The sequence below is a fragment of the Oncorhynchus tshawytscha genome, linkage group LG10 (genome assembly GCF_018296145.1).
Source record: "Oncorhynchus tshawytscha isolate Ot180627B linkage group LG10, Otsh_v2.0, whole genome shotgun sequence".
Lineage (NCBI taxonomy): Eukaryota > Metazoa > Chordata > Actinopteri > Salmoniformes > Salmonidae > Oncorhynchus > Oncorhynchus tshawytscha.
The window spans coordinates 7,746,336-7,770,383 of NC_056438.1; the positions used below are offsets into that span (position 1 = coordinate 7,746,336).

At 45.4% G+C, this 24,048-nt stretch overlaps 3 protein-coding genes across 5 annotated transcripts in view; 1 reads left to right on the forward strand and 2 right to left on the reverse strand.

Annotated features, from left to right (window-relative positions):
* LOC112239556 (pyruvate carboxylase, mitochondrial-like) overlaps window positions 1-1,722 on the reverse strand; it is an 85,192-nt gene extending 83,470 nt beyond the window's left edge. Inside the window, exon 1 of the mRNA XM_042329437.1 lies at window positions 1,516-1,722. The gene's annotated coding sequence lies outside the window, so the exon portion shown is untranslated. The remainder of the gene's footprint in view (window positions 1-1,515) is intronic.
* LOC112259691 (gastrula zinc finger protein XlCGF57.1) overlaps window positions 1-24,048 on the forward strand; it is a 1,127,091-nt gene that overhangs the window by 414,325 nt on the left and 688,718 nt on the right. The gene's annotated exons all lie outside the window — the stretch shown is intronic.
* Window positions 12,632-24,048, reverse strand: part of LOC112239230 — a 64,722-nt gene continuing 53,305 nt past the window's right edge. For all 3 annotated transcript variants that reach the window (XM_042329352.1, XM_042329354.1, XM_042329353.1), the window contains 4 exons: window positions 17,297-17,385; window positions 15,112-15,210; window positions 14,335-14,417; window positions 12,632-13,715 (listed from right to left, as the gene is read on the reverse strand). In XM_042329352.1, coding sequence (XP_042185286.1) covers window positions 13,265-13,715; window positions 14,335-14,417; window positions 15,112-15,210; window positions 17,297-17,385 — 722 coding nt within the window. In that variant the 3' untranslated portion in view covers window positions 12,632-13,264. The remainder of the gene's footprint in view (window positions 13,716-14,334; window positions 14,418-15,111; window positions 15,211-17,296; window positions 17,386-24,048) is intronic.

Sequence of the window (24,048 nt, forward strand, 5' to 3'; positions counted from 1 at the left end):
AGACAAGAGACAGCACTATGAAACCCTATTGACACTAGTAGGACAGCCAATACACTCAGATAACATCCTGGATGGTCAGAAAGGTAGTTGGAAGTATCATTGTGTTAGTAAAACTCGGACCATCATCATCATCATCATCATCATCGTCGTCGTCGAAACACATCCCAGATTCAGTCACCGCTACAGTAACTAGATGTCCATCTGTCTAACGTGCCCTTGAGCAAGGCCCTAATTGGTCCAGGGTCACTGTCTATAATGTCTGATCCATGGCCGTGACCCCGACTCTCAGAGGGAGGATGCAACAACAACAAACAACAAACAACAACAAAAACAACTCATTTCCAATTCACACATAGGTAGAATACAACACTACAACTACTACTACAACACTTGTATTATGAAATCAGACAAATGTAAACATCCACCTAATTATATTATAATGCTATTGGTTGTTATTGTTATTATTATTATTGTTGTTTTGTGTTGTTGTTGTTATTGTTGTTATTGTTGTTATTGTTGTTAGTGTTGTTGTTATTGTTGTTGTTAGTGTTGTTAGTGTTATTGTTGTTGTTATTGTTGTTATTGTTGTTGTTATTGTTGTTAGTGTTGTTGTTATTGTTGTTATTGTTGTTAGTGTTGTTGTTATTGTTGTTATTGTTGTTAGTGTTGTTGTTATTGTTGTTATTGTTGTTGTTATTGTTGTTATTGTTGTTATTGTGTCCCAGTTTGTACTATGAGATCATCTACAAAAGTTGTACAAGAGAAGACACACACGTACACACACACACACACTTACACACACACCCACACGCTTTGCCAAACCACCACCATGTGGACTAGGTTCAAAGGTCAAACAGAGAAAGACACCACAGGAATGAACCAATGAACCAAGGTATTCACCAATAGTCGTCACACACAAATACAAAGTAACCTGAAACAATATGCACACACACACACACACACACACACACATCACACACACACACTATCACACACACACACTACACACACACACACTATCACACACACACACTATCACACACACACACACTATCACACACACACACACACACACTATCACACACACACACACACACACACACACACACACACACACACACACACAACACACACACACACACACACACACATTTCACACAATCACACATCCAACAAGTTGCACACACACAAACACACACACACACACTCACACACACTATCACACACACACACACACACACTATCACACACACTATCACACACATCCAACAAGTTCACACACACACTATCACACACACAGAAGTTCACACACACACTATCACACACAATCACACACACACACAACAAGTTCACAGTCACACAAACACACACTATCACACACACACACATTTTAAAAGTTAACCTCACCAATATGCCCACACACAAACACACAAACACACGCTCTCTCCGAAACAAAGTTACTCAAAGTGCAAATGTCCATGACAACAATGAAACCCACCACACAGCAGTACTTACTGTAGTCTGTCTGAATCCTCTCTGCAGAAACAACGTAGACAACCTGAACCAGAGTGTGTGGTCCTACACACAGAACCGTTGGGTTTGGAGCGGACACAGACAGCCTGACTACGAGAAGAGGATGAGGGACTCCTTTAACATGTGGCTGACAGACACCTTCAGTAACCTGTAGAACCTTGACGTGTTTCAATCGGCAGCTGGTTTGGCTGACTGTTGAACAGTTAAGTCTCTCTCTCGGTACACAGTACAAACCCCCTTCTCGTCACAACCAATCAGAGAGCTGAGGATTACACTGAAAGAGGGAGAGGAGAGGAGAGGGAGGGAGGGAGGGAGGGAGGGAGGGGGAGGGAGGGAGGGAGGGAGGGAGGGAGGGAGGGAGGGAGGGAGGGAGGGAGGGAGGGAGGGAGGGAGGGGGAGGGAGGGAGGGACACAGGGAGGGAGGGAGGGAGGGAGGGAGGGAGGGAGATAGGGAGGGAATGGGGGAGGGAGAAAAAGAGGAGACCTGAAGAAGATAAGGGTTGAGTTTGTTCTGTTCTTCATACTAATTCTGCATCACATTTTACCTCCAAGGACACCCTAAACACACACACACACACACACTATCACACACACACTATCACACACACACACTATCACACACACACACTATCACTATCACACACACACACTATCACACACACACACTATCACACACACACACTATCACACACACACACACTATCACACACACACTACACACACACACACACACTATCACACACAGTCACACTAAACACACACTATCACACACACACACACACACACACACACACACTATCACTATCACACACACACTATCACACACACACACACTATCACACACACACACACACATTATCACACACACACACACTATCACACACACTATCACACACACTATCACACACACACACAAATACTATCACACACACACACAAACACTATCACACACACACACTATCACACAATATCACACACACACACCATCACAAACACACACACACACACACTATCATCACACACACACTATCTCACACTATCACACACACAATCACACACACACACTATCACACACACACACACACACACACACACACACACACACTATCACACAATATCACACACACACACATCACAAACACACACACTCACACACACACACTATCATACACACACACTATCTCACACTATCACACACACAATCACACACACACACACACACACACACACACACACACACACACACTATCACACACACACACACACACACACACACACTATCACACACACACACACACACTATCACACACACACACACACACTACACACACTATCAGTCACACTACTGGCTGTACTGGACCAGAGGAACCAGGCTCTGAGAGGTGGTCAGTCCTCTACTGGCTGTACTGGGTAGACCAGAGGAACCAGGCTCTGAGGGTGGTCAGTCCTCTACTGGCTGTACTGGGTAGACCAGAGGAACCAGGCTCTGAGGGTGGTCAGTCCTCTACTGGCTGTACTGGGTAGACCAGAGGAACCAGGCTCTGAGGGGTGGTCAGTCCTCTACTGGCTGTACTGGGTAGACCAGAGGAACCAGGCTCTGAGGGTGGTCAGTCCTCTACTGGCTGTACTGGGTAGACCAGAGGAACCAGGCTCTGAGGGGTGGTCAGTCCTCTACTGGCTGTACTGGGTAGACCAGAGGAACCAGGCTCTGAGGGTGACCAGTCCTCTACTGGCTGTACTGGGTAGACCAGAGGAACCAGGCTCTGAGGGGTGGTCAGTCCTCTACTGGCTGTACTGGGTAGACCAGAGGAACCAGGCTCTGAGGGGTGGTCAGTCCTCTACTGGCTGTACTGGGTAGACCAGAGGAACCAGGCTCTGAGGGGTGACCAGTCCTCTACTGGCTGTACTGGGTAGACCAGAGGAACCAGGCTCTGAGGGGTGGTCAGTCCTCTACTGGCTGTACTGGGTAGACCAGAGGAACCAGGCTCTGAGGGGTGACCAGTCCTCTACTGGCTGTACTGGGTAGACCAGAGGAACCAGGCTCTGAGGGGTGACCAGTCCTCTACTGGCTGTACTGGGTAGACCAGAGGAACCAGGCTCTGAGGGGTGACCAGTCCTCTACTGGCTGTACTGGGTAGACCAGAGGAACCAGGCTCTGAGGGGTGGTCAGTCCTCTACTGGCTGTACTGGGTAGACCAGAGGAACCAGGCTCTGAGGGTGACCAGTCCTCTACTGGCTGTACTGGGTAGACCAGAGGAACCAGGCTCTGAGGGTGGTCAGTCCTCTACTGGCTGTACTGGGTAGACCAGAGGAACCAGGCTCTGAGGGGTGAGGGGTGACCAGTCCTCTACTGGCTGTACTGGGTAGACCAGAGGAACCAGGCTCTGAGGGGTGACCAGTCCTTCTATCTATGAAGCGCAGTTCAGAGTAAATATTTATTGCATTTTCCTTTTTCAAATGGGCGGTTATTTATTTATTTGATTTAGCATCAGATACTGTATTTACAATCGCATAGCTGCCCACGACCCGATAGAGACACAAAACCTTTTGTTCCTCAGTCTTCCCGCTCTTTCACTCAAACCCAACCCCCCTCTCTTTGTGTAACCAGCCGTCGTATCTGTTCCGTCCACCAGGGGACGTTTTCCTTTATGACATCATTTGTAACCAATGTATGATCCATTCTGTGTATATGTAATTCTGTGTGATTATGTAGGTATTTAGTAAATAAATAATTAAACCAAATGTTGTATTGCTGATTCAACTTGTTAGCCAGGGTTTGTGAAGATAACCTAGAATTTACAACATTCAGATGAGACTGAATAAAGCGACGATTAAATATTGAGGTGAAAGATTACCAGGTCGTTAAAACATCTTATGGCTGCAGGGGCACCGTTGACATGGCAACATATTTTGTTTGTCTGCTGCTGTTGCTAGCTAGCTCTAATTTAGCTAAAACACCAGCAATAAGATACCAAAAAATCTTCACACAAAGATAACAGGAGATATGTTTAACGTTAGAGTCCGTCCTACTTTTTGGTCGTTTGATGTGGTTGTATTATCTTCTTATGGCTGCAGGGGCAGTATTGAGTAGCTTGGATGAAAGGTGCCCAGAGGTGCCCAGAGTAAACGCCCTGCTCCTCAGTCCCAGTTGCTAATATACACATATTATTATTAGTATTGGATAGAAAACACTCTAAAGTTTCTAAAACTGTTTGAATGATGTATGTGAGTATAACAGAACTCATATGGCAGGCAAAAACCTGAGAAGAAATCCAAACAGGAAGTGGGAAATCTGAGGTTGGTCGATTTTCAACCCAGCCCCTATTGAATACACAGTGGGATATGGATAACGTTGCACTTCCTAGAGCTTCCACTAGATGTCAACCGTCTTTAGAAACTTGAATGAGGCTTCTACTGTGTTGTGGAGCCGGATGGGAGCTCTTTGAGTCAGTGGTCTGGCAGAGAGCCAGGTCCTGGTCACACGCATTTCACATGATAGCGACCTGCGTTCCGTGGCTTCTCTACAGACATAGGAATTCTCCGGTTGGAACTTTATTGAAGATTGATGATAACAACATCCTAAATATTGATTCTATACTTAGTTTGAAATGTTTCTTCGACCTGTAATATAACTTTTTTAAGTTTTCGTCCGACGTTCGGATGGACCTGCACGAGCATTTGGATTTGTGTACTAAACGTGCTAACAAAAGTAGCTACTTGGGCATAAATAATGGACATTATCGAACAAATCAAGCATTTATTGTGAAACTAGGATTCCTGGGAGTGCATTCTGATGAAGATCGTCAAAGGTAAGTGGATATTTATTGATTTCTGATTTCTGTTGACTCCAACATGGCGCATAATTGTGTTTATTTTCTGAGCGCCGTCTCAGATTATTGCATGGTTTGCTTTTTCAGTAAAGTTTTTAAAAAATCTGACACAGCAGTTAAATTACGGAATTAAGGAGAGGTATATCTATATTTCCATGTCTAACATATGTATTGATCAACTATATTTCCATGTCTAACATGTGTATTGATCAACTCTTATAATGAGTATTTCTGTAAAATGATGTGGCTCTCTGCAAAATCACTGGATGTTTTTGGAACTAGTGAACGTAACGAGCCAATGTATACTGAGATTTTTTTTATATAAATATGAACTTTATCAAACAAAACATACATGTATTGTGTAACATGAAGTCCTGTGAGTGTCATCTGATGAAGATCATCAAAGGTTATTTATGAATTCTATCTCTTTGCGCTTTTTGTGACTCCTCTCTTTGGCTGGAAAAAAATGGCTGTGTTTTTCTGTTGCTTGGCTCTGACCTAACATAATCGTTTGTGGTGCTTTCGCTGTAAAGCCTATTTGAAATCGGACACAGTGGTGGGATTAACAACAAGATTACCTTTAAAACGGTATAAGATACATGTATGTCTGAGGAATTCTAATTATGAGATTTCTGTTGTTTTGAATTTGGCGCCCTGCACTTTCACTGGCTGTTGTCATATTGATCCCATTAACGAGATTGCAGCCCTAAGAAGTTTTAAGAGTTTATTCGGAAGATAACAGCTCTATAAACATTATTTCGTGGTGCTCGACTCTCTAGTTAATTACATTTACCTGATTAGCTTAATCAGGTAATATTAATTACAGAGAAATTATTTTATAGAATAACATGTCATATCTCTGAATCCGGTATAGCCAAAGACACGACACCTCCCTCCCTCCCTTCCCCTCTCCTCCCTCCCCTCATCTCCCCTCCCTTCCCCTCTCCTCCGTCCCTTCCCCCCCCCTTCCCCTCTCCCCTCCCTTCTCCTCCCCTCCCCCTTCCCCTCCCCCTCTCCCCTCCCTCCCCTCATCTCCCTCTCCTCCCTCCCTCATCTCCCCTCCATTTACCCCCTCCCTTCATATCCCTCCCTATCCTCATCTGCCCTCCCTCCCTTCCCCTTTCCTCCCTCCCCTCAGCTCCCTCCCCCTTCCCCTCCCCTCTCCTCCCTCCCCTCATCTCCCCTCCATCTCCCCCTCTCCTCATCTCCCCTCCCTTCTCCTCCCTCCCCTCATCTATCCTCCCCTCTCCTCATCTCCCCTCCCCTATCCTCATCTCCCCTCCCTTCTCCTCCCTCCCTCATCTCCCCTACCCTCTCCTCATCAACCCCTCCCTTCATCTCCCCTCTCCTCTCCTTATCTCCCTCCCCTATCCTCATCTCCCCTCCCTTCCCCTCATTTCCCCTCCATCTCCTCCCTCTCCTCATCTCCCCTCCCTTCATCTCCCCTCCATCTCCTCACTCTCCTCATCTCTCCTCCCTTCATCTCCCCCTATCCTCCACTCCCTCCCCTCCCTTCTTCTAACCTACCCTCTCCTCATCTCCCTTCCCCTATCCTCATCTCCCCTCCCCTCTCCTCATCTCCCCTATCCTCAACTCCCTCCCCTATCCTCATCTCCCTCCCCTATCCTCATCTCCCTATCCTCATCTCCCTCCCCTATCCTCATCTCCCCTATCCTCAACTCCCTCCCTATCCTCATCTCCCTATCCTCAACTCCCTCCCCTATCCTCATCTCCTTTCCCTATCCTCATCTCCCCTCCCCTCTCCTCATCTCCCCTATCCTCATCTCCCTCCCCTATCCTGATCTCCCATCTCCTCTCCTCATCTCCCCTCTCCTATCCTCATCTCCCCTCCCCTCTCCTTATCTCTCCCTCCCCTCATCTCCCCTGTCCTCATCTCCCCTCCCTCTCCTCCTCTCTTCTCCCCTCCCTTCATCTCCCCTCCCCTCACCCCCTCTCCTCCCATCTCCTCATCTCCTCATCTCCCCTCCCCTATCCTGATCTCCCCTCTCCTCATCTCCCCTCCCCTCTCCTCATCTCCCCTTCCCTCCCCTCATCTCCCCTGTCCTCATCTCCCCTCTCCTCATCTCTTCTCTCCTCCCTTCATCTCCCCTCCCTCCCTCTCCCTTCATCTCCCCTCCCCTCTCCTCATCTCCCCTCCCCTATCCTCATCTCCTCCCTCCTTCCTCCCCTCCTCTCCTTCATCTCCCTCCCCTCCCTTCATCCCCCCTCTCCTCCCTCCCCTCTCCTCATCTCCTCTCCCCTCCCCTCCCTTCATCTCCCCACCCCTATCCTCCCTCCCCTCTCTTCATCTCCCTCCCCTCTCTTCATCTCCCCTCCCCTATCCTCCCTCCCCTCTACTCATCTCCCTCTCTCATCTCCCTATCTCATCTCCCCTCCTCCTCATCCTCATCTCTCTCCTCCCCTCCCTTCATCTCCCCTCCTCTCCCATATCCTCATCTCCTCCCCTCTCCTCCCTCCACTCCCTTCATCTCCCCTCCTCTCACCTATCCTCATCTCCCCTCCCCTCTCCTCCCTCCACTCCCTTCATCTCCCCTCCCCTCCCCTCCCTTCATCTCCCTCTATCCTCATCTCCCCTCCCTTCATCTCCCCTACTCTCCCCTATCCTCATCTCCCCTCCCCTATCCTCCCTCCTCCCTCCACTCCCTTCATCTCCCCTCCTCCCCTCCCTTCATCTCCCCTCCCTTCTCCTCCCTCTCCTCATCTCCCCTCCCTTCTCCTCATCTCCCCCTCCCTCATCTCCCCTCCCATCTCCTCATCTCCCCCTCCCTCATCTCCCCTCCCATCTCCTCATCTCCCCCTCCCTCATCTCCCCTCCCATCTCCTCATCTCCCCTCTCCTCATCTCCCTCCCTTCCCCTCATCTCCCCTCCATCTCCTCCCTCTCCTCATCTCCCTTCATCTCCCCGCCCCCTCTCCTCATCTCCCCTCCATTCTTCTCCTTCCCCTCATCTCCCCCCTCCCCTCTCCTCCCCCTCCCTTCATCTCCCCGCCCCTATCCTCATCGCTCCTCTCCTCCCTCCCCTCCCTTCATCTCCCCGCCCCTATCCTCATCTCTCCTCTCCTCCCCCCTCCCTTCATCTCCCCTCCCCTCTACTCATCTCCTCTCCCTTCATCTCCCCTCGCCTCTCCTCATCTCCCCGCCCCTTTCCTCATCTCCCCCTCCCTTCACCTCTCCTCTCCTCTCCTCTCCTCCCTCCCTTCTCCTCCCTCCCCTCATCTCCCCTCTCCTCTCTCTCCTCCTCCTCCTCTCCCCCTCCCTCTCCCCCTCTCCTCTCTCTTCTCCTTTCCTCTCCCCCTCTCCTCTCCCTCTCCCCCTCCTCCCCTCTCCCCTCCCCTCTCCTCTCCTCTCCTCTCCTCCCCTCCTCTCCTCTCCTCCCATCTCCTCTCCTCTCCTCTCCTCTCCACTGCTGGGACTCTGTATTGTCTGTCCCCCTCTTTCTCTTCCTCCCTTCATTCCTTGACCCTCGACCCAGATCCCTTAAACCATAATAGGCAAGCTGGCTCCCATAGAAAAACACTGCTGACCTTAGACCAGTGTCTTGGTTTTAAAGAGGCAGATAAAGGCCCTGTTTGCTTAATGATCTATTTGTGCAGGAGAGTGTGTTTATCTATCTGTACAGGTCTGTGAGTTTGGACAGTCTCCTCTCTGAATCAGATAGTTGACCACACAGTTCATGTCCCCGTAGTTACATTTAAGGACTAGTTAAGGATCATTTAAGGACTAGTTAAGGATCATATAAGGACTAGTTAAGGATCATATAAAGACTAGTTAAGGATCATTTAAGGACTAGTTAAGGATCATTTAAGGACTAGTTAAGGATCATTTAAGGACTAGTTAAGGATCATTTAAGGACTAGTTAAGGATCATTTAAGGACTAGTTAAGGATCATTTAAGGACTAGTTAAGGATCATTTCATTCTCTTGGAACAATACTGTTTTGAAAAACGTGTGCCAACCTCGAACCCGGGTCCACTGACTATCAACCCAACATCCTTTAGCCGTTAGACCAAGAGTTCAGAACCTCTTGACGAGGCTGCTAGGCTTAAAACGGTGACCACTGAACATTATTCAACATCATAATCATAGATTATCCACAGTACATTATCTAACATCAGGTTTGCATGACTTCGTAAACAATTGATAATACAAAACAAAATTAAACCTACCTTGTCATTACACGTAGCAGTTTGGCATCTATGTTGTTTAGGTTGGCATCACTGTGGGTTAGATTGGCATCTATGTTGTTTAGGTTGGCATCACTGTGGGTTAGGTTGGCATCACTGTGGGTTAGGTTGGCATCACTGTGGGTCAGATTGGCATCTTTGTTGTTTAGGTTGGCATCACTGTGGGTTAGGTTGGCATCTATGTTGTTTAGGTTGGCATCACTGTGGGTTAGGTTGGCATCACTGTGGGTTAGGTTGGCATCACTGTGGGTCAGATTGGCATCTTTGTTGTTTAGGTTGGCATCACTGTGGGTTAGGTTGGCATCTATGTTGTTTAGGTTGGCATCACTGTGGGTTAGGTTGGCATCTATGTTGTTTAGGTTGGCATCACTGTGGGTTAGATTGGCATATATGTTGTTTAGGTTGGCATCACTGTGGGTTAGGTTGGCATCACAGTGGGTTAGGTTGGCATCACTGTGGGTTAGGTTGGCATCACTGTGGGTTAGGTTGGCATCTAAAGTTGTTTAGGTTGGCATCACTGTGGGTTAGGTTGGCATCTATGTTGTTTAGGTTGACATCACTGTGGGTTAGGTTGGCATCACAGTGGGTTAGGTTGGCATCTATGTTGTTTAGGTTGGCATCACTGTGGGTTAGATTGGCATATATGTTGTTTAGGTTGGCATCACTGTGGGTTAGGTTGGCATCACAGTGGGTTAGGTTGGCATCACTGTGGGTTAGGTTGGCATCACTGTGGGTTAGGTTGGCATCACTGTGGGAATCACAGTGGGTTAGGTTGGCATCACTGTGGGTTAGGTTGGCATCACTGTGGGTTAGGTTGGCATCACAGTGGGTTAGGTTGGCATCACTGTGGGTTAGGTTGGCATCGCTGTGGGTTAGGTTGGCATCACTGTGGGTTAGGTTGGCATCACTGTGGGTTAGGTTGGCATCACTGTGGGTTAGGTTGGCATCGCTGTGGGTTAGGTTGGCATCACTGTGGGTTAGGTTGGCATCACAGTGGGTTAGGTTGGCATCACTGTGGGTGTGGGTTAGGTTGGCATCGCTGTGGGTTAGGTTGGGATCACTGTGGGTTAGGTTGGCATCACAGTGGGTTAGGTTGGCATGACTGTGGGTTAGGTTGGCATCACTGTGGGTTGGCACCATAGACTTAGATAGAGGACTCATCTTTGTATCGGTCCCATTATGGCGTCTGTGAGAGCACGGGCAGCACCGTTGAGGCCGTCTTCATTTTGGAAGAAGTCCATTTTCTTCTTCTTCTTCTTCTACACCTACTACGAGTTGGTTAACAAACTGAAAGGTAAATACTGCCACCTGGAGGGTGTTGTTTGAACGGGTATAAAGCCAAGTTTGCCCACGAATATAATTAACTGGCAGATCCCTCCTAATGACCTGGATGGAATGATGTGATCCTTCCTTTACCCAGAGGGAGTTCCACACAGTTGACTACTTTAAAATGGTGGAAGCGCTCAATGGAAAAGTCCATGCACAAACAGGTTATTTCCAAGTAGTGACCTGTATCCATCTCTATGGCTAGCCTACCTGTATATAGCCTACCTGTATATAGCCTACCTGTATATAGCCTACCTGTATATAGCCTACCTGTATATAGCCTACCTGTATATGGCCTACCTGTATATAGCCTACCTGTATATAGCCTACCTTTATGTAGCCAACCTGTATATGGCCTACCTGTATATGGCCTACCTGTATATAGTCTACCTGTATATAGCCTACCTGTATATAGCCTACCTGTATGTAGCCTACCTGTATGTAGCCTACCTGTATGTAGCCTACCTGTATATAGCCTACCTGTATATAGTCTACCTGTATATAGCCTAACTGTATATAGCCTACCTGTATATGGCCTACCTGTATATAGTCTACCTGTATATAGCCTACCTTTATGTAGTCTACCTGTATATAGCCTACCTGTATATAGCCTACCTGTATATTGCCTACCTGTAATCACCTGGCTACAGTAAGTAATAGTATTTCCATCATAACAGTCGTAAACAGTTGTTAATGACTGTTAATAACACTTATATAATACATCTAGCATTAGGTTGGCATCTCTGTTGTGTTAGTTGGCATCTCTGTTAGCTGGCACACCTGCGGAATTCCACACCTGTGTGTACCTGTTACCACCTGCTAGGCTCAGATCTAGGATCAGTTTTACGTTGCCCAAATCATACCATAAACTGATCATAACAACTAACCATAAACTGACTATAACAACTAACCAAAACAACAAAGCTTTAGAGTCACCAGACTGGCTTTAGAGTCACCAGACAGGCTTTAGAGTCACCAGACTGGCTTTAGAGTCACCAGACTGGCTTTAGAGTCACAAGACTGGCTTTAGAGTCACCAGACTGGCTTTAGAGTCACCAGACTGGCTTTAGAGTCACAAGACTGGCTTTAGAGTCACCAGACTGGATTTAGAGTCACCAGACTGGCTTTAGAGTCACAAGACTGGCTTTAGAGTCACCTTACTCTCTTATCGAGTTGGAATGGGGTGGGTCTTGGGGTTGATAGGAGGGATTACTCTATGCTGATAGGCCTGACTATCTGCCCAGGTGGGTATTGATTGGCTTATTAAGAGGAGTCTGTACGCTGAGTGACTATGATGATTGTTCATTTTTGTTGTTTACGACTAAAACTCTTCTAGAACACTCATCGCCTCCCTATATTCCTTCCCAGAACCCTCTTCATTCTAGAACCCTGTGACGTCACAGTTGACCCCAGCACCTGGCAACCTGGCTACAGAAAAGAGTCTAGAGACACAAACACACAGCCTGGTCTCAAATCACGCCCTATTTTCCTATGGGCCCTGGTCAGAAGTGATGTAGTACGTAGGAGATAGGGAGCAATTTGGGTACTCGCCTACAGTTAACCATCAACTGAAACTTACACAACATCGTTGAGGTCCATAGCCACTTAGAGAGCAGTAGAGACAGAATGTGCACCCCCTTGTCAACATTAGTCTGTCTATGTCAATATCTACCCTCTGACGGTTGAGTGTGCTCATGTGTGTGTGTGTGTGAGGGAAATGGAGTAAGATACAAAAACACACAAATATATATTTATTTATTTTTTAATTTTTTTTATGAAACGCAAAGCAACTCAAAGTATTTAAATACAAATCCAAAAACTGTACAAATGTACAAAAACTCTTTATTTACGTCTTTGACCGTACCAAAACCAAGCAGTACAGAAAGGAAGTGAATTATGTCTGTCTGTTCTGATTCTAGAATACTACCAGAGAGGAAGAGGCTGAGTGAGAGGCTCCACTCCCGTCAAAATCTGACAGAGAGAATATAGCGATAAGCAGACCAAAATGGGGATTTTTTTTGTATCAAGGTTTATGAGATAGTGTTGTTAATTTGTTAAGTAAGGCTTATTTGATCGAATAGAAGTTTCGTAATGTTTAGGTTGTTACGGAGATACTGATATAAGTGGATGCACAACATCTTGGCAACTTTAAGAAAAACTTTTATATTGGAGTTGTGTCTATTGTTCACAGTTGTATCTGTCCTCTCATTGGCTAGAATATTCCCACCTGATCGTATCTGCCTTCTCATTGGCTAGAATATTCTCATCTCATCTCGCCTCCTCTCGCCTGCCTTTCTGTCTTCGCGACAATGTCTCCCATTGTTAGGGCTGAGACAAGACCATCTGGTCATTTTATACTGTATCTCTGATGCTAATTCCACAAGATTTGACCTTTCACCCCTCCCGCCATGACTCCGAGCACAGCTTTCACTTCCGGGTCACAGAAGAATACCGCCGCAGGGTCAGAGTTCACCTGAAACGAGTCCCACGAGTGGTGGAGAGAGAGGAGGGGAGCGGGTCCCCTCTGATTAGAGGTGGAGTCATTGACAGTGACACTGTTGCTATTGGTTACGGTATTGGTGTTCGGAACGCTGATGTCGCTGATGATGGTGTGAGCACCACCAATATGGTGAATGCTGTTGTTGTTGATGGGGCCTGGGAGATAGGCCCGACCTGAAGCCTGGCAATGGGGTAGATTGGTGCCCAGGTTGGAGGTGAGGTTCTGGGCTGGGTTGAGGCCGAGGCCTGGGTGTCTCCAGTCGTCCTGCTGCTGCCGATGGATCTTCATATGGGCGTTACGACTCTTTATCTTGTAGAACATCCTATGGAGAGAGAGAAAGGGGAGAGAGAGGGAGAGAGAGGAGGGAGAGAGAGAGAGAGAGAGAGAGAGAGAGAGAGAAAGAGAGAGGAGAGAGAGAGAGAGAGAGAGAGAGAGGAGAGAGAGAAGAGAGAGAGAGAGAGAGGGAGAGAGAGAGAAGAAGAGAGAGGGAGAGAGAGAGAGGAGGGAGAGAAAGAGCAGAGAGAGAGGAGGGAGAGAGAGAAGAAGAGAGAGGGAGAAAGAGAGAGAGAGAGAGAGAGAGGAGAGAGAGAGAGAGAGAGAGAAGAGAGAAGAGAAGAGAGAGAGAGAGAGAGAGAGAGAGAGAGGGAGAGAGAGAGAGAGAGAGAGAGAGAGAGAGAGAGAGAGAGAGAGAGAGAGAGAGAGAGAGAGAGAGAGAGAGAGAAGAGAGAGAGAGAGAGAGAGAAGAGTGAGAGAGAGAGAGAGAGAGAGAAGAGAGAGAGAGAGAAGGAAAAAGATGGTGCAAAAAGAGATGGAGAGATGGATAGATGGAGAGATGGAGAGATGGAGAGATGGATTAGAGAGTTCAAAGTTGTGCCTGCTGACTTGTGTAAAGGTGAGATGTGCACTGATGTTGATTCTTCAGTCTCATTGGTCAAACTCACTTTCCACACTGCTTACAGGGGAAGCTGGTAGCCAATGACGGGGCTGGAACCACTACTTCCATCGGTTTAGGGAGGGACACCACCTGTAAAAGGATATTGGGGTACCATAGAATTTTATTCCCTCTAGAAGCAGACATTCTGACTTTGAGCCTCAATAGAACATGACCCAGCGAATCAGAAGAGCCAGCGAATCAGAAGAGCCAGCGAATCAGAAGAGCCAGCGAATCAGAAGAGCCAGCGAATCAGAAGAGCCAGCGAATCAGAAGGGACAGCGAATCAGAAGGGACAGCGAATCAGAAGAGACAGGGAATCAGAAGAGCCAGCGAATCAGAAGAGACAGGGAATCAGAAGAGCCAGCGAATCAGAAGAGACAGCGAATCAGAGTTGATGATAGATGTGTCAATTAGAAACCGTGTAGAAATGACACATTTCTACTATGTTCAGTTTGTCCAGCTTGCTAACAGTCATCAAAATGAAAGCTAGGCAGTCAGGGAGAAGAGAAGATTCCAAAAGCAATGGAGTTTTTGATAGAGAACTATCCCTAACTCCGATACATATATAATATATAATATTTAAGTACGGCCCTCCGGACCTCGGTGAAGATGGGGGCAAAATGAGTTGCATAGATGAGTTTGACAGACAGAGAGAGAGACAGAGAGACAGAGAGAGAGAGAGACAGAGAGAGAGACAGAGAGACAGACAGAGAGAGAGAGAGAGAGAGAGAGATGAGATGAGATGACAGTGGGACATCAGCAGTGAGTGGCTCCTCGTCCTTACACTCATCTGTTCCTGCTCCCTCTGTTTTCTCTGTTTGTCAGGAAGTCTCTTGGAAAGATAGTAGAACTCAACACACTGAGACACACACTTCGTCTTCACCTGCAACACACACACACACCGAACACACGTGTGAATAAATGTGTGCAGGAAGAGAGCAGAGCTGTGAATTAGCACATGAAGGAGTGACTGCTCAGCTGCAGGCGTTTTTCTCATGAAACCCAGAGATTATTATTTGACTGTGCGTGCATGTTTGTGTTCATGTTGTGTTCCTAATGTTTTGTCAGAATCTGTGTGTGGGTTTGGGTACGTACGTGTGTTCATGTTGTGTTCCTAATGTTTTGTCAGAATCTGTGTGTGGGTTTGGGTACGTACGTGTGTTCATGTTGTGTTCAGTTCCATCACGTGTTGTTCCTAGTTGTGGGTTTATGCCCTCACATTTTCTTCACCAATGCCGTCACCTCGAGAAAAACTGTCAGGAAACCAAAACCCTGACAGTTTTTCCCGGACGGGGCATAGGTGGGCCCCAAAAAAAAGTGTCACTCGGTACCCTTAGTTTTGGCACCGAAAAATAACAATGGATCTAGATGTTCATACACGTTTGAGGACGTTGCAGCATGTCATCACCCGCACCATGTCATCACCCGCACCATGTCATCACCCGCACCATGTCATCACCCGCACCATGTCATCACCCGCACCATGTCATTACCCGCACCATGTCATCACCCGCACCATGTCATCACTCAGAGTGAGAGACACAGCTGTCATTACCATCAGAAGTTGGTTTTAGATGGTTTGAACAATCAACTGACAACTGAAATCATTCAGCTGACGGGACATCAGTACTGTTACTGTATTTAACACTGTTACTGTATTTAACATCAGTACTGTTACTGTATTTAACATCAGTACTGTTACTGTATTTAACACTGTTACTGTATTTAACATCAGTACTGTTACTGTATTTAACACTGTTACTGTATTTAACACTGTTACTGTATTTAACACCAGTACTGTTACTGTATTTAACACTGTTACTGTATTTAACACCAGTACTGTTACTGTATTTAACACTGTTACTGTATTTAACACTGTTACTGTATTTAACACTGTTACTGTATTTAACACTGTTACTGTATTTAACGATCAGTACTGTTACTGTATTTAACACTGTTACTGTATTTAACACCAGTACTGTTACTGTATTTAACATCAGTACTGTTACTGTATTTAACACTGTTACTGTATTTAACATCAGTACTGTTACTGTATTTAACATCAGTACTGTTACTGTATTTAACATCAGTACTGTTACTGTATTTAACACTGTTACTGTATTTAACATCAGTACTGTTACTGTATTTAACACTGTTACTGTATTTAACATCAGTACTGTTACTGTATTTAACACTGTTACTGTATTTAACATCAGTACTGTTACTGTATTTAACATCAGTACTGTTACTGTATTTAACATCAGTACTGTTACTGTATTTAACACCGTTACTGTATTTAACACTAGTACTGTTACTGTATTTAACACTGTTACTGTATTTAACATCAGTACTGTTACTGTATTTAACATCAGTACTGTTACTGTATTTAACATCAGTACTGTTACTGTATTTAACACCAGTACTGTTACTGTATTTAACACCAGTACAGTTACTGTATTTAACATCAGTACTGTTACTGTATTTAACATCAGTACTGTTACTGTATTTAACATCAGTACTGTTACTGTATTTAACATCAGTACTGTTACTGTATTTAACACCAGTACAGTTACTGTATTTAACACCAGTACAGTTACTGTATTTAACATCAGTACTGTTACTGTATTTAACACCGTTACTGTATTTAACATTAGTATTGTTACTGTATTTAACACTGTTACTGTATTAAACACTGTTACTGTATTTAACATCAGTACTGTTACTGTATTTAACATCAGTACTGTTACTGGATTTAACATCAGTACTGTTACTGTATTTAACACTGTTACTGTATTTAACATAGGTACCGTTACTGTATTTAACATAGGTACCGTTACTGTATTTAACATAGGTACTGTTACTGTATTTAACATCAGTACTGTTACTGTATTTAACATCAGTACTGTTACTGTATTTAACACTGTTACTGTATTTAACATGAGTATTTAACATTAGTACTGTTACAGTACCATCTGCTGGATGAGAGGGAAGTCTTTTCCATGGCTTGTCAACGCTTTACTGAACAGACACCTCTCAGTCTGCAGCCACACATCACTACCTAGAGTAGAGAGAGACAGAGAGAGAGAATGGTAGGTACAAAGGTTTCCATTTAATGACAGTATTAATAGCACACATCACAGAGGAGAGAGGAGAGAGAGAGACAGAGAGAGACAGACAGAGGAGAGAGAGAGAGCGAGAGAGAGAGAGGAGAGAGAGACAGAGGAGACAGAGAGACAGAGACAGAGAGAGAGACAGAGAGAGAGAGAGAGAGAGAGAGAGAGAGAATATGTTAAGTACAAAGGTTTCCCATTTAATAACAGTACTAATAGCAGTGTGGTTTGTGTGATATGTGCTGCGGGTTAGGTCGTGTGGTTTACCTGAAATACTGACTCTGACACACACACACACACACACACACACACACACACACACACACACACACACACACTGCACCTAGCTGTCTACTAATAGCCTAATACACCCTGCATAAAACAACACTCCTAGTCTAATGACTAATAGCGTCTAATAGACGAGGAACCTTTTGTTCCCTGTCCAGCTAACAATAGTTTGTTCTGGTACTGAGGCAAAGGGGAACTGAACTGAATAGTGGGTCTAGACTACAGTACTGGATAGTGGGTCTAGACTACAGTACTGGATAGTGGGTCTAGACTACAGTACTGGATAGTGGGTTTAGACTACAGTACTGGATAGTGGGTTTAGACTACAGTACTGGATAGTGGGTCTAGACTACAGTACTGGATAGTGGGTCTAGACTACAGTACTGGATAGTGGGTCTAGACTACAGTACTGGATAGTGGGTCTAGACTACAGTACTGGATAGTGGGTCTAGACTACAGTACTGGATAGTGGGTCTAGACTACAGTACTGGATAGTGGGTTTAGACTACAGTACTGGATAGTGGGTCTAGACTACAGTACTGTATAATGGCTCTAGACTACAGTACTGTATAGTGGGTCTAGACTACAGTACTGTATAATGGGTCTAGACTACAGTACTGTATAGTGGGTTTAGACTACAGTGCTGTATAGTGGGTCTAGACTACGGTACTGTATAATGGGTCTAGTCTACAGTACTGTATAGTGGGTTTAGACTACAGTACTGAATAGTGGGTCTAGACTACAGTACTGTAGGGTGGGTCAGACTACAGTACTGGATAGTGGGTTTAGACTACAGTACTGTATAGTGGGTCTAGACTACAGTACTGTATAGTGGGTCTAGTCTACAGTACTGTATAGTGGGTTTAGACTACAGTACTGTATAATGGCTCTAGACTACAGTACTGTATAGTGGGTCTAGACTACAGTACTGTATAATGGGTCTAGACTACAGTACTGTATAGTGGGTTTAGACTACAGTGCTGTATAGTGGGTCTAGACTACAGTACTGTATAGTGGGTCTAGACTACAGTACTGTATAGTGGGTTTAGACTACAGTACTGAATAGTGGGTCTAGACTACAGTACTGTATAATGGGACTAGACTACAGTACTGTAGGGTGGGTCTAGACTACAGTAATGGATAGTGGGTCTAGACTACAGTCATGTATAGTGGGTCTAGACTACAGTACTGTATAGTGGGTTTAGACTACAGTATTGGATAGTGGGTTTAGACTACAGTACTGGATAGTGGGTCTAGACTACAGTACTGGATAGTGGGTTTAGACTACAGTACTGGATAGTGGGTTTAGACTACAGTAATGGATAGTGGGTTTAGACTACAGTACTGGATAGTGGGTCTAGACTACAGTAATGGATAGTGGGTTTAGACTACAGTAATGGATAGTGGGTCTAGACTACAGTACTGGATAGTGGGTCTAGACTACAGTACTGGATAGTGGGTCTAGACTACAGTACTGTATAGTGGGTTTAGACTACAGTACTGGATAGTGGGTCTAGACTACAGTAATGGATAGTGGGTTTAGACTACAGTACTGTATTATACAGTGGAAGTAAGTTAATGACAGTGGGTCTATGTTTACCTTTTATTTAGTGTGTGAAGAATCAGCATAGAAGTCATGGAACATGTTGATGAGTGGAGATATGGGTGAGAGGTCAGAGGTCATGGAACAGGTAGATGAGTGGAGATATGGGTGAGAGGTCAGAGGTCATGGAACAGGTAGATGAGTGGAGATATGGGTGAGAGGTCAGAGGTCATGGAACAGGTCGATGAGTGGAGATATGGGTGAGAGGTCAGAGGTCATGGAACAGGTAGATGAGTGGAGATATGGGTGAGAGGTCAGAGGTCATGGAACAGGTAGATGAGTGGAGATATGGGTGAGAGGTCAGAGGTCATGGAACAGGTCGATGAGTGGAGATATGGGTGAGAGGTCAGAGGTCATGGAACAGGTCGATGAGTGGAGATATGGGTGAGAGGTCAGAGGTCATGGAACAGGTCGATGAGTGGAGATATGGGTGAGAGGTCAGAGGTCATGGAACAGGTAGATGAGTGGAGATATGGGTGAGAGGTCAGAGGTCATGGAACAGGTCGATGAGTGGAGATATGGGTGAGAGGTCAGAGGTCATGGAACAGGTAGATGAGTGGAGATATGGGTGAGAGGTCAGAGGTCATGGAACAGGTAGATGAGTGGAGATATGGGTGAGAGGTCAGAGGTCATGGAACATCAACAGGGCTGTTGTGGAGCGGGTCGAGAGTCTCCTCGGTGTCGACATCACCAGCAAACTATCATGGTCCGAACACACCAAGACAGTCGTGAAGAGTCACCCTCAGGAGACTGAAAAGATATGACATCGGCCCCCATATCCTCAAAAAGTTCTGTAGCTGCACCATCGAGAGCATCCTGACCTTTTGCATCACCGCCTGGTATGGCAACTGCTCGGTATCCAACCTTAAGGGCTCTACAGAGGGTAGTGCGTACGGCCCAGTACATCACTGGGGCCAAGCTTCCTGCCATCCAAGCCCTCTCTTCTAGGTGGTGTTTATTATCTATGCATAGTCACGTTACCCCCACCTACATGTACAAATTACCTCGACTAACCTGTACCCCCGCACATTGACTCAGTACCGGTACCCCCTGTATATAGCCTCGTTATAGTTAAGTCATTTTATTGTGTTACTTTTAATTTGATTTTTTACTTTAGTTTATTTTGTCCAAAAACATTTTTAAACTCTATTTATTGAACTGCATTGTTGGTTAAGGGCTTGTAAGTATGTAAGTAAACATTTCACTATAAGGTCTACACGTGTTGTACTCGGCGTATGCGACAAATTAAATTAGATTAAATTGGAGTTACAATACATTACCGCTCACATCTTTACCATAAATGTCAGTAAATGGCCATGCGCTAACTCAAGGTTACATGCTTATTCACCCCACTGAATACTAATGCTAGGCAATGCTAGCTTGCCTTAGTGTCTGTCACTGGTATATTAAAAACACAATTCATTATTTAACGAATTCATTACTAAATTACTTTTAATAATTTGCATTATAATCACACATCAGGGTTTCTTCATTTTTTCAAAAAAATACAATTCAAGTGCCACTATCGAGGTTTTTCCAGCCCCTCGTGACATTACTAAAACAACTCTTAGTTCCTCGACTAAAACACACAAATACACTTCTTGAAGGATGACAATTCATTTCAGTAGTGAAAGAGAAAACAGATAACAGCATTTAGGCCCGAAACTAAAGTAACAACCCCCCCCATGAAGGCTCGCCCGGGGCAAAGCTGGATGACTCCTGCCCAATACTCTGATCAATTCTTTTGAAAAAACATTCATTCATCTTTGCATTTGGAATGTGGTGTTAACCTGTTTACATGGGTCCACTGGGGCGGGGGAAATACCTCATAGGGAGGAATATGAACAAGCGTATTAAAAACGCAGAGAGCAACAAAGGAATCGAGCGCAGTACTGACAGGAGTCCTCCAGCTTAGTCCCGGGCGAGCCTCCATTGCGGGTGCTATACAGTTGAGGTTTGAGGGGTCCGTGGGATATAGGTTGGGGTCTTAATGAAAAGTCCACAGACATGGTCCATGTGGTGTGACTCGCTAAGTAGCTATAATCCCTCTCCAAGCGGGTTCTGGGGTTCTTGACTAAGGGCAGGGAGCACCTCACTCCGGAAGTAGGGGGGCTTGACGAACCACGTTGGTTTGCCGATTTGCAGGCCATCCTAGTCATTGCTCATCAGGTCCACATTAACTCCTCTCCAAATGTCTCTCTCACCCTCTGCAAGCACTCTCCCCCGTGCATCTAGAATCAATAGAACACATCTAGCTAGATTCTAGAACCAATAGAACACGCCTATCTAGATTCTAGAACCAATAGAACACGCCTATCTAGATTCTAGAACCAATAGAACACACCTATCTAGATTCTAAAACCAATAGAACACACTTATCTAGATTCTAGAACCAATAGAACACACCTATCTAGATTCTAGAACCAATAGAACACACCTATCTAGATTCTAAAACCAATAGAACACATATATCTAGAACCAATAGAACACAGTAAACAAATGCATCAAGTCATGCATATTCATATACTGTACATGTCACCATAGAATTAGGAATCAGAATACTAGATTGGACATTTAATTAATATAAAATCTTAACTTTACCTCACCAAACCCACCAAACCCAGTAAAACTACTAAAACCCACCAAACCCAGTAAAACTACTAAAACCCAGATAGAGAGATCGGTATCTTGTAAAACGACTGAGATTATTGGTTTTATTGGACTGTTGTGAAAACACGAGTTGAATTCCATCCGTCTGGTTGAAAGAGATGCCTTTGGATCCGTGCTCTCGATGTATCACCCACAAACACCTACCCAAAGGTCATTACAATCCAACCAGATGTACTACAAGTTCTGCACGTGATACTGTCAGTGCACAGAGCTGCGGGCATGTGGACTAGAGGAGGAAACAGAATGTATACCTAGCTCGTGATTGCTGTTATTTCCAGGAAAACAGTCAATGCAGTTCTGATACAGAGGCAATGAGTGTGCCAACAAAGTACAGCAATCTGCGATTAATGGAACTACAGGGTCTATAGCAGCCACTCTAGACCAGGTGATTAATGGAACTACAGGGTCTATAGCAGCCACTCTAGACCAGGTGATTAATGGAACTACAGGGCCTATAACAGCCACTCTAGACCAGGTGATTAATGGAACTACAGGGCCTATAGCAGCCACTCTAGACCAGGTGATTAATGGAACTACAGGGCCTATAGCAGCCACTCTAGACCAGGTGATTAATGGAACTACAGGGCCTATAGCAGCCACTCTAGACCAGGTGATTAATGGAACTACAGGGCCTATAGCAGCCACTCTAGACCAGGTGATTAATGGAACTAAAGGGCCTATAGCAGCCCCTCTAGACCAGGTGATTAATGGAACTACAGGGCCTATAGCAGCCACTCTAGACCAGGTGATTAATGGAACTACAGGGCCTATAGCAGCCACTCTAGACCAGGTGATTAATGGAACTACAGGGCCTATAGCAGCCACTCTAGACCAGGTGATTAATGGAACTACAGGGCCTATAGCAGCCACTCTAGACCAGGTGATTAATGGAACTACAGGGCCTATAGCAGCCACTCTAGACCAGGTGATTAATGGAACTACAGGGCCTATAGCAGCCACTCTAGACCAGGTGATTAATGGAACTACAGGGCCTATAGCAGCCACTCTAGACCAGGTGATTAATGGAACTACAGGGCCTATAGCAGCCACTCTAGACCAGGTGATTAATGGAACTACAGGGCCTATAGCAGCCACTCTAGACCAGGTGATTAATGGAACTACAGGGTCTATAGCAGCCCCTCTAGACCAGGTGATTAATGGAATTACAGGGCCTATAGCAGCCCCTCTAGACCAGGTGATGACATCGCACAGACACATTGTGCTGGGAGATAAGTCTGTGTCAGGGAAAATGCCACAAAAAAATAAATTTTGTGTAAATGGTACAAGTCAATTCAACAATCTCTAGAAGAATCTACTAGCTAATTGCCTTTGCAAAAATATATATGTCTTACTAGGTGTGTATGTATAGCATATTTATTTATTTTATTTAACCTTTTTATTTAACTAGGCAAGTCAGTTAAGAACAATTTCTTATAATAACCCGGACGACGATGGGCCAATTGTGTGCCGCCTTATGGGACTCCCAATCACGGCCGGTTGTGAAACAGCCTGGAATCGAACCAGGGCCTGTAATGACGCCTCTAGCACTGTGATGCAGTGCCTTAGACCACTGCACCACTCAGGAGCCCAAGTATGATGCATCAGGGTTTGAACTGGGTTAGTTAGCTGTTAGCTAGTTTATCACTAAAGATGGTGGTGTGCAAAAACACTCAATATAACGTAACCTCACCCCAATCCGTACAAATGTGCGCACGCACAACATTCTAACAAGGCTACAAAGAAAACTAATGTGACTGTAGCGACTGTGTTGACTTTGAAATTGGGGGTGTGAACTAGGTTTCTATTCAAGCGTTGATCGACATGGTAATGGCTCTATAGCATTGGAGAAAAGTTGAGAAAACGGACCCTCCGTTACAACTTGACGTGTCATGTCGTAGCGTACAGCAAGCATATAGCTTGCGGCGCCGACAGAGATGGCCGCCTCGCTTCGCGTTCCTAGGAAACTATGCAGTTTTTTGTTTTTTACGTGTTATTTCTTACACTAGTACCCCAGGTCATCTTAGGTTTCTTTACATACAGCCGACAAGAA